The 12,223-nt window shown below is 42.1% G+C and overlaps 1 protein-coding gene across 2 annotated transcripts in view; it reads right to left on the bottom strand.

The window, feature by feature from the left end:
• pde4d (phosphodiesterase 4D, cAMP-specific) overlaps positions 1–12,223 on the bottom strand; it is a gene marked incomplete at its 5' end in the record, with an annotated part of 235,055 nt that overhangs the window by 156,030 nt on the left and 66,802 nt on the right. Inside the window, one exon of one of the 2 annotated variants that reach the window (XM_083784495.1) lies at positions 3,385–3,455. The exons of the other annotated variant lie outside the window; for it this stretch is intronic. Within the exon in view, the coding sequence (XP_083640621.1) occupies positions 3,385–3,440 (56 nt within the window). Of the gene's footprint in view, positions 1–3,384; positions 3,456–12,223 lie in introns of those variants that run through there. 2 annotated transcript variants of the gene reach the window in all.

Genomic DNA, 12,223 nt, shown 5'->3' on the forward strand with positions numbered 1-12,223 from the left:
AGCAGCTAATGGAATTCAAAATGTGAAGGGGATGGTGGTAATTCATCAAAACAGCCCTGACCAGCTCCGGTGGGCTGGTACTCTCTGGGAGAGATGGAACAAAGCTACACATGGTGGGGAGCACAGCAGAGAGATGGAATGGAATACATTAATATAAATACAAAACTGCATTTACATAACATAACAGTACTGCACAAATGCTTTAGGCACTTCAGATTAAAACATTGTCTTTCATGGTTATTTTTATTATCTTCTACATTACTGCGTCAATAGGAAATATCTAGTAATAATCTATATCTAATGTAGGCTAATTCCTTTTGCAAATAGTGACACATTGCAGTGAAATATGTATATTCTGTTAAAACTCATTCACTGCCAATCATATGTATTGACATGTTTCTTTCCAACGCCCACACCGCCAAAACACGTGTCGAGTGTAGTTTTTACGCCAGATGGCGTTCTTCGCTAACAGTCACCATTTAACCCTCAGTCATACAGGGAAGTAGGTTGACTTCCGTGTTATTGGATTTGGAAAAACATTTCTTCTTGCCTCCCTATAGTTTGTCTCATCAGCAGCAGATTAGGAACACGCTCTGTGTTCAATTCAGCACAAGCCATAAAAAATTATACAGAATTATAAACAGAGATGTAAAGTAAGAGGTGGTTTCACAGGTGAAACATTTTTTATACATTTGAGTAATCCCATGTTGGATGGCAATGATATGTTACCGAGGATTAGTGGTCTCCTCAATACTGAGGTGTACAGGCAGATTCTAATATCATGCATCGTCCCAGAGCTATGATCCATCCCAATGCATTCTGCAACATGACCATATACAGCCAGAATCATGAAGTATGACTAACTTCAGTGAAAATATGAACAATGACTGAGTCCTGCAACAGATGACCGCCACAGAGAACTGATATCAACATTGAGTCAGTCTGGGATTACATGAAGAGACAGTTTGAGACAGCTTAAAACCAAAGAACTGTGGCAAGTTCCCTCTACATTTTTGGAGTACCTTAATATACTGTGTACAAGTGTAGAACAACACAAAGGGTGGTCATACCAAATATTGATTTATTTTTCTTCTGTTTATCACACTTTTTTTGATAATTGATCAATAAAAACTATTGATGAGATTATTTTTTAAAGCATCCTCACTTTAAGGCATTTTTTCCAATGTTTCAGTCAGACAACTCAAGAAGGATGTAATATATATATTTATTGAATATAAGATAAGCAATAGAATGGTTTGGCGATGTATTGGATCAGATTTTTAGGTACTCAGGTCAAGCACATCAGTCCCGACCATAGGGACTCCGAATCCCCCGTACCTAAACAGTAGATCCAAAACGACAGGTGGTAGCTGGGGTGGAGGTGGGTGAGCACTTGTATACAGCAGCGCACAGTATACAGTAAAGCAGCAGTAAGCAAGCAAGCAGGAGGAGGAATGCAAAACCTCCGGTTAAAGTAGCCGGTATGAGATGGAGTGAGCGTGTGATTGGCTGAGTGAATCATGTGGATGAGAGCCTGATGCTGCGGTGGCCCAATTAACGGCAGGCACGACTGAACTGAGGTTCCATGACTGAACTTGCTCTGCGCATGTCTACGACAGGCACAAATGCTCATTTCCTAAAACAATTACAAACAACATATACTGTAGCATACACACACATACTGTATATACTAAACAAAATCTGGTCTGTGATTTTAATGCGTTTGAAGCCACTATAAGATGCTTTATAAAAATACACCTGGCTGTGACCGCATTGTCTTACCACGTCAAATATGTCCGATTTAGTTGATTTACCAAAAAAAAGTGACATAACATATAACTTCATGACATACAGTCATAGCATCACCAAGGATAAATACACAATAAAGCACCTAGGGCTCATTTCCATTCTCCGGTTGCATTTTTTTATATATGGGACCTTCCATGCATAGAGGAGTCCATCTGTAAACGTTGCATAACAACCACCTTGTTTGTCCAGGCAGGCAGCTAAGGAATTACTTTCTTATAGCAATTATTCTTGTGGTCAAATTGTTACTGATATCATATGTTGCCATATTTGGCATACATTTTCTAAAAGCATTAAGCCATACATTGATTTTAGAACAGCTATGGGGGTTTTAGGCGCTCCACGCTGTGGCTAAAACGAAGAACGCCACAGTTCTAAAATCATTGTATACCACGGCGTCTCTAGGGGTTTATTGCTTTTAAACAAACACACACACACACACACACACACACACACACACACACACACACACACACACACACACACACACACACACACACACAGAATATCCTGTGTGTGTGCTCGTGTGTGTGTACAGTATGTATATACACAAAATGTATATACACAGTATGTATACAGTTGATAAAAGAGACGGAGAGAGATGGAGGGTAGGCTAAAGGAGGGGAAAAGAGGAAGGGAGAAAGATAAGAATAGGGGAGGGGAGGATGAGGCGTGGGCGGCTGCATGGGCGGCAGATAGACAGCCAGGAATAGAAGACTAATTAACAGTCAGCAACTGCAGGCAGGCAGGTATTGAGGGAGCATCTGCAGTATGGAGGGGGTGGGGGGGGGGTCTCCTAGTTTAGCACTCCGACAAGATAGCAGCCTGCCTCCACATTATGAGATAGATAGATACCGCATTACTGTAAACCACCTAGAGAGAAAGACCCAAAGCGGGTGGAAAGAGATGGAGAGAGAGAGAGAGAGAGAGAGAGAGAGAGAGAGAGAGAGAGACCGACAGGCAGACACAGATATTATTAATATTAAGAGTCAAAGAGTGTGTGTGTGTGTGTGTTAGATAGATAGATAGATAGATAGATAGATAGATAGATAGATAGATAGATAGATAGATAGATAGATAGATAGATAGATAGATAGATAGATAGATAGATAGATAGATAGATAGATAGATAGATAGATAGAGTTTACGAGTGAGCAATAAACTAAAGACAGCAAAAAGACACACAACAATACCAATACAGTACATGTAATAGGAAGGATTATGAGGGCATACAACAACACACACAGGCTATTTCAATGTGACTGGCAAGTGCTCAAGGCAAACAGCAAACAACGAGAAGTTTAATCACTCAAATAGCTTATCACAGCACGTCCCCTGCATACAAACAGTGCTCACCAAACAGCCAGCACTCGACCTTCACACAACTGGGCATTAGTGAAGTTTAGTGAACACACACACACACACACACACACACACACACACACACACACACACACACACACAGTCTTTATAAGTCTCTCTCTCTCTCTCACTCTCTCTGTGTGTGTGTGACACACCCACACGTATACAGCAAGCCACAGGGCTGCAGAGCATCTCTCTCCAGCCTTGCCTCCTCACCATGTGTGTGCGACGGTGAAGCGCCTCTGCTTGTGGCTGTTGTTGTTTATCAGCATGCGACGCAGCAGCCGCGGGGAGTTTCGGGGCGACAGGCGGGGGGAAATGGACGAGGGGGAGCGCCGGGTTCCCCGTGGCCTCTCCGGTTGCAGGAGATTCTCTCTCAGGATCTTGACCAGGTCCTCGTTCAGGCCCGAGTGCTTGGGCATGGGGGGCACCGCCAGCGTGTCCTGGAGGGTCACCCCTGCCTGCTGGGCCATGGCTGCACCCCCGGCTACACCGCCAACCGGTCTACTGGATGGTAAAGTTAGCCAGGCAGATCCAATAGGTAGGACAATTAAGTGATCTATGCAATAAATGTCCAGACGTCCAGGAGCGGGTTAGTCACAATAAATGTTCGCCAAGCCAACTGACAATGCAGCTCAAATCCCAGAAGGAATTGTCAGATATGAAATGGGAAATGGATGATTGACCAGTAATTCCTTTTGCCAAGTGTACATCACCAGGGGATATAAGAATGACAAATACCCTCCCTTTGTTCTCCTCCTTCTCCCAGCCTATAGATAGACACACTCTGCTGTCTTCCTCTGTGTGTGCAGTGATGAGTGCAGCAAAAAGTGGAATGGAGAGGATGAGAAGGATGGATGAAGGAAAATGGGGAGGGAGGATGAGAGGGCGAGGGAATCCCCTTGCTTCCAGTCAAATTATTATTGTTATTTTTTTGCCCCCACTCAACAAGCAAGCTCAACAACAGTCCATGGCGGTCTAGCCCAACAGCATGACTTCATCTGAACTAATCCCCTCAGTTAAGTCCAGCCCAAAATGCTCCAGCCCGGTCTGCTGAACTGAACCCGGAAAAACAAAAGCAACCCCACCCCAACCCCTCCAGTATGACTCAGTCCAGTCCGGATCGGTCCAGTTCTGCTCTGCTCAGATGAGGCAGCCCTGCCTTCTCCTTGCATGGAGAGACTGAATGCTGACTGCAGCCAGTTTCTAAGCTACTGATCCTTTGGAGCAGAGCGCAGCGCGAGTGCGTGCCAGTGTGTGTATGCGCAGGGCATCGGGCTCCTCCACAGAATTGCCACTTGTACGTCTTCCCAGGCCCTCCTCCCTCTCTCCTCCTCCTCCTCCTCCTCTCCTCAGCTCAGCGTACCAGCACTGCTACTTATCTTTGCCCTAAAGCTCAGCTGACAGAGGAACTGAGGAAAAGCCAGGAGGAGGGCGTTTGTATGAGTGTGTGTACACAATAAGCAGGGAGCAAGTAACACGGAGTGAGAGAGGGGGAGAGAAAAGAGAGAGAGGACAGTTGAGACAAGGAGGACGTGTCTGTGTGCGTGCGTGCGTGCGTGCGTGCGTGCGTGCGTGCGTGCGAGAGAAAGATGGTAAAGCTGATTGATCATAACATTTTGACGGCGTGTGTGTTTGTTGTAGAGTGTATATGCATGTGCAGCACATGGCAGTAAAAGCACACATTGGTTATTGAGTAACCCTCAGTCTAGTCATTACTGTGGAAGACATCCCCTAGCAGCAAGAGAGAGAGGTCGAGCGTGTACCAGCTGCACGCCACGGTCTGTCTATGTTTACTCATTGTCTATTACTTTACGCATTAAGGTTTATGAGAGCGAGGGGGGCAGAGAGAGATAGATAGATAGTGTATGCGTGTGTGGAGGAGAGGGTATAAAGGAGAGGGTATAAAGAGAAAAGAGGAAACCAAGACTGTGCCGTTCGTCCAGTAACAGTTTCTACACCGTTTTCTGTAAGTACTGTATATATGGGGGGGAAAAAAATCTACGTAGTAAATTTGCAAACACCATATTATACTGCTCCATAGCGGTGCAAATAAAGTTAGTCCCATGTGAACAGCCTGAAAAATAAAAAAATGATTGAATACTGGACTGCTGCAATTTGCAACTGTCAATATATGTCTGTCCATTATTGATAGCACCTTCATACCAAATGCAGGCTGCCAAAGGTGTGCTTACGTATGCTAGTGTGTCCACAGCCTTTGGCAATGACCACATCATTGAAATGCAGCCATTATTCAAATTCAAGCCATGGCAGTCTATCAGACACACAACCATCAAAGAAAGGACAGCAATAAAGAGAGGCCAACAGCCTGCAATTTATCATCACCTTGCCCCTGTCAAAAGCGGATGAAAAGGTGCATGGATGGAACTATTTAAGAGAATGTTTAAACTGCTGCCAAGTGCCAATATAACAGCAAAGCATATGAATTGTTCCTTCTGCCATATATCACCCAGTCGTTTAGTGCCTATTCTCTAGCCTTGAATTCCTTCTCTCCGTCTCTCCCTCTCACTCTCCTAGCGTCGTTCTCTCTTCTCCTCTCCCTCTCTTAATTTTCTACCCTTTTTTAAACCCCTCCCAACGCTAAGCGTGACGTCTATACAGTACGTGCATTCCCCCTGTTACCAGGGGCAACACAGATTGGGGGTTATGGGGATTTGTTGAGAACTACGGGCTGAGGAACAGGAGGTACAGATTTACAGTCTCTCTGTCACACATAACATACAGACTTCAAATATAATGTAAATTACCACATGGAAACAGAGTTGAATGTAATTTCACCATTCAGCAAAGTAAGATTGGAGATCATTGTTTTACATTTTATTTCCATTAATTTCCTTTGGCTATATTTAGATTTAGGATAATTTAATTATTTTTGCTATATATTTTTTATTTATACTATTCTAGTTTATCCAACATTTGTTGAATACCTCGGTTGTCTTGTCTTTTTTTTTAAATATAATTTAATTATAAAAAAGGCGTTTAATTATTCTCACACTAGTGAGAACAATGTCCAATTACTTCTTAACATTACAGCAGCCAAACTGCTGCCTTTCTGTTCGCAGCCTATTAAGACTACACCATTAATACATAGTGAACGATATCAAGCAAGACATAACGTCTTCCACCAGAACTGTAAGCAGGAAATAGCAGAATAACAGATTACTCTTTCAGATTTATTAATAATTCACTATTAACCGTGTGTGTGTGGGGGGGGAGCCTATGACATCATATGCACATGATGTCATAGGCTCGTAACACTGCCCATGCTGTACATCACTCCCAGTCATTGTTAAAACATCATAATAATCCCAAAATCACACCTGTGTGAACTGAGCGTTGCAACTATACATTTATTGTTATAGTTACTGTAATCTACTGTATTCTGTACTGTATTGTAGTGTACTTTGCGGGGGTCCCCGGAACATCCAGACCCCCAGGAACGTGCCCAGGGTGGCCGCCCGGTTCCGGCGAGCCGCACTGCGTTCAAATCCGTGTGGGGGTCCCCGGGGGTCTGTCATTTTGAAACTGCATTTCAAATGTCTTGGCAGGACACGATATCAGCATGTTATCACGCACTCATGCACTCTGAAACTGGTTGATTTCTGGCACAACATGCTCTACTAGATGTGCAAGTGCACTCTTACAGACACCGTGCATACTATTACTATCTATGTGGCAGAACCTTCTGCTTCACATGGTAAAAAGATACCGTTGTTTAACACCATTACATGTCAAGTGTTGCTTGGATCTGATGCTGACATTTCCAAAGCATGCAGTACCAGGAAACAGGAGTAGCAACAGAGTTAACAATCCAAACCTTTGACTCCCTCAAGTGGACATCATGTATAACTGCCTAACTGTGACTGTGGTGCAATGCACAGGAGGGGTAATGAAAATGATCTTCTCTCCGATAGGAAGATCGAATAGAAACAGGCCTACACAGTCAAATCCGGAGTTTTAGAATAAATCTGCGTATTCTGTACATTTTTATACTCACAATTAAAAAAGTAAAAAATCTGTTTGGTGTAGACCCTATACGAAGCACTGTTGTAGCATATATGACAGACTTAACTATTTAAGCATAATGCAAGTAGAGAAGATTTGGTGAAATATTTTCATTAGCTGTGTCACCTGTGTTTCTCATAAAAATAAGGGAAAATGTAATAAAGTCAATTGTGAACAAAGTTCATCAACAAAAGACAAATGAACAATAAGCAAATACAATTTGAACCACTGTTTAACGGTCACATTCAAGCTTCATGTTGCTTTCACTGATGCCCGAGTTCAGCAAGTAAATAGTTTGGCTAAAAAACAATAATAGTATAAAGCTCTATATTGTGATAGCAATCATTGCTATATAAATAGTGTTTGTTCAGTAACATGGGTCTCCCCGTCTCTCCTGCTCTTTAATATCCGAAAGATATATTTACAGTCAAGCCACCAATTTCATCCAATCAGGAGAGAGAACCCATTAATTAGCTTCAATTACTTTAATGTTTAGTGTTGTTGCTCATTGCATCATCCCTGATTGGAGGATGGATGCAATTGGAAGCTATTTAACACAAAAACATCACTTACACTGACTTCACAATCAGTCTTTAGGTTTGATTACCTAAAAAAAAGAATCCAGCTTCCTCTAGTTGATAATGAATATATGATAATGACGTTTAGAAGATCTAGAACACTTTCCTGGGGGTCTTCGTGTGTGTAATATGTGGTTTTAGATATTTAGCAGTGAGCCCAGTGTCATGATGTCATGGACACTGGGCTCACTTACTTCCTGGACTACATCAAGGAAGATTATGAGGAAAAGACTCCAGGTCATTTTCTCTACCATGCAATTCAAGCTGTCAGAAAATGCAGGGAATACATTGGAGTGAATGGAGCCGAGTGGACAAGCACACTGTACACTGTGTAATTGTATAGAGCTATCCAAAGAGCACAAAGTACGTTTCTGAACGTGAAGACTGTCTGCAATTCCAGCCGGCAGATTCGTCACAATGTGTGGCATTGGAGTCAATGGGGCTGAGTAGACACTGAATAAACACTATTTATGAATGATTGACAGACCATTACAATAATCGCTTCTGGAAAATAAAAGAAGACATGAATACATTGCTTTCTACTGAAATGAAAGAAAAACAAATCAACACACCCTTTTCTGCTCCCAGAACTTTCTTTACTTTGTTCTGGGAGCAGAAAATAAAACCACTTTAAGTAAAGCAAGTTATTTCTTTCATTTCTTTACTTGTGACTTGACTTTGTTTAATCCAGCACCCTGCCTAGTAGGTACTTGGATGTGCGTGTTGTTTTGGGCTGGTGTTTCAGCCTCCTCTACTACTTGTTTTTCGATGTACTACATAATTTTATTTAGGTATCCAAACAGCAGAGTGTACGTTTCTCACTGCTCAACAGGTGTTGATATTGACTGATCGACAGTCACTGATTGACAGCTGTTTGCCAGCTAATCCATTTTCAAAATATTTGTAAATATAAATGCATAAATATGAAATTAAATTAATTTAAATACATTTATTCAAGTACTGTATGCTTACTATTTTGAGGGACATGACACTTAAATTACCTCTACATTTCACATGCAAATATTGTACTTTCACTACAATTATTTATTACTAGACTACTATTACTACTTAAAACTACTGTATACTAGGCAGGTTGTTACTACAACAGCCATTTAATTAGCATACCCGTATATTACCAAATAACAGCCATTAAATAACCGCCCTCGTTATCTGCAAACTTAATCAGCCTCAGCCCTCATTTATATTATTATATGCGTGTTCACCGTGTTGAGTTTGCAAATCTCCGCACGCCACTCGATCATTTCACAACAGCGCAACACCAGTCCTCCACATCCATAAAATAAATCTAGGCTATAGTTTCACAAGTGCTTCCTATGCACAACCAATTGTTTTAATGCAAAGTGGTGTATATTCTGTGTAATGTTTATTGTCATCCGTGTATCACTATCTACTTTGTGAGCTTGCAGATGAACCCTTTTCAGTGCGCGGCGTGCGCCAGCCAGGTCCTCACAAGTATAGTACTAGAAAACACAAGGTTGATATTTAAATCGTGCAATTCTCGGCCAATATTCAACCGATTGTTCTAATTCCAAATGGCCTATAATCCGTGAAGTGTAAATTTTCATTGGGTGTATAATTCATGTTTTTTATATGCTTCTATTTATTTAAATTATATGGAGTCAGATGCTATCGGCATATAGTTCACGTGCTGCGCATGTGGCTCTGCTTGACATTACATTTTCTATCGCCTGTAACCTAACCTGTGGGGTTTAGCCACTTGACTACGCACAGTACTACAGTAGGCTATGTGTATAGTGTAGGCCAATAAATTAGCAGTTTATAATTAAAACATTTATTTGTCCTCTGCTTCCCCTTGCTCAATCAGAACATGTACTGTAGTGGTTACACCTGTGTGTTGATACGCTCCCTCTTACAATTAAATCAAAATGCTTTGCCTGCGATGTTTATTGTTAATACCATAATAAAAAAGATCACTGCATGGAACTGTATGTAATGTAACCAAATGATGCACGGTGCCGTGGCCGGTGTTCAAAGAAATAGCAGATCTACAAGCTCACAACGCGTCGAGCCTCGGCGCGTTGTGAGCTTGTAGGTCTGATGTATTCGGTGCCCGACACTGTCATGAAACAAAGTATAAATTCCCATTCCCATTCAATCGGGTCTAGTTGCTTAGTTGTCATGCTTGTTCCCCTGTCTTTCTGTCGGAGGCAGCGCCGTTTAGATAAGAGAGTTGCGACAACTCCGTTCACTGTGTATTCACGGAGCTTCATGAGTCACTGAACGGTATGTTGTCGTCACTTTCTCTCTCTAAACGTCTCTGGTCTCCAGGCTGCATCTCTGAGCAAGATGGCGGCCCCCGCCTGTGTTAATTTTATGACAAACTATAGTGGGTTCTACAACGATTCCTACGTGGATTTTACTCTTTATAACGTAGGATGAGGTCGGCTGGAGCCATGAAAAATGATCGTGTCCGTGGATTATTACTGTACATGCTGTACAGTAATGCATCCCATGCAATCCTAACCTGACGCTGCCAATACCGCCTCCATCTGGCAGTCAGGTTAATGCAATCCCCCCAAACAACACAACATGGAAAAAGAACAGATGTAAAAAAGTAACTAACACTATGTTGTTAGGTTGCTATTTATGAAATGATATCCAAACATTTTAATTCCAAATGATCTTTTCTAGGCCTGTATTTTAAAATAAAAAATATTTCACTGAATTTCATGGTGGTAGGAACCCTGTACACTTGTACAGTATTATTATATGTTGTTTTGTACAGTATACTTGTAAACACTTTACTGTATGTACTGTAGCTTTGTTTTTTTATTATTAATACGGTAATACCAGTTCCAAACAATATTTGCACTACATGTTACTGTATGTTACTGTATGTATATACTGAAACCAAATAATGGCCTTGTGCAGGCCGGTGCAAAAATAAATAACAGCCTATGGCAAATAACGGCCCGGCTCCTTATAACAGCCCGGGGTCCGAATCGATTTTGTATATTAACGGCCCGGGCTACTATTTGGTAATATACGGTATTCCCTATTTTGGATATCTGCTATTTTCAATAACTGTCTGTTATTTACTTTTACTTTGGTACTGTAAGTATATTTTGCTGGCAACCTCCAATACTGAATACAACCCATGAACTTGTAAGAGCATATTACATTGTGATATACTGCTAGGCAACTTTTACTTGAGTGAAAGTATTTCATCAAACACCAATGACACCACTATATTTTCAACATATTTAAGGCGTAATTACAGAGCGCGCAAGTAATAATTTCGCCCAGTCTCTTTCGCTGTGACTGCCAACCCGCCATTTGATGTTTATGCAAAAAAACATCAAATCTGTGCCTGTTTTGCTGGGACCAGATTACACAAATGACCATATTTCTTACGTCATCATTGAGAGCTAGTCATACGTATACTATATACATAATCAGTAAAAAATAAAATAGCAAATTGTGCCTGATCTGCTGGGACCAGAGTACGTGGTGTGTATATGTTAACAGTTTACAGCGGTCGAAAGTACTTGCGCACTCGAAAGTGCTTGCGCACTAGTAGGCCATTTATGGCCTACTAGTGTGCAACAAGCAAGTATGCACTCGACAGAGTGCAGTTCTAGTTTAGTTTATAATGTTGATGAGTTAAAACCAACATGGGCTTTAGGGTTTTTTGAGACAGCATTGTGAACTTGTGAACTCAATACTGCCACCTTCTGCCGGAGTCAGGTTAAGCCCAGGCAGAAACTTACTCTATGCTGTTTAGATACCTCAATAAAATTAAATAGTTTGCAAGTCGAAAAACACCCACTCGGAAAACAATCTGTGATATGTCTTCTTTTATATTCCTGAACTTATTCTATGACAAAGGTCGCTATCGTTCATAAATAATGTGTCAAGATGTCCAGCGGGCTCCCATCCACTGCCGTGTATTCATCGCACTTCTGGTGTGAGATTTGCCACTGAAGAGTGTTATGGCGCAGCCCCGGCGTCCAGTCACGTGACCATGACACTTCCTTCACTTCCATGTTGTCTCAGTAAAGGTGTAAGTACACCTAGGATTCCATGCGTGGACAAAAGCCGCTGTCTGCCGGCGTCTCTTCCGGGTTTTTAGACAGTTGGTGGATGGAAATGAAGCTCCACCCATTGGGACAGAATGCTGTGTCGGCCAGATTCCCGGAAAAGCTTGCCCCCACGGCATTCTGCCACATGGGTGGCAGAATGCCATGCCATCCATCCACCAGCTGTCTAAAAATCAGGAAGAGACTACCGACAGACAGCGGCTTTTGGCCGCGCATGGAAGTTCAGGTGTGCCTGCGCTGTAGGACAGCCCTCCTCCTCCAGGAAGGGAGCCCATTTTCCATGGCGAGGAGGGGATCTTCAGCAGATACTGTCGTTCTTCCAGGTTCTTGGAAACGCCCCCATCCACTGAGTTTAGTTTTACTGAGGTT

This window comes from Protomyctophum parallelum, assembly GCF_964188405.1.
Source record: "Protomyctophum parallelum genome assembly, chromosome: 15".
In the NCBI taxonomy this organism is placed as follows: domain Eukaryota; kingdom Metazoa; phylum Chordata; class Actinopteri; order Myctophiformes; family Myctophidae; genus Protomyctophum; species Protomyctophum parallelum.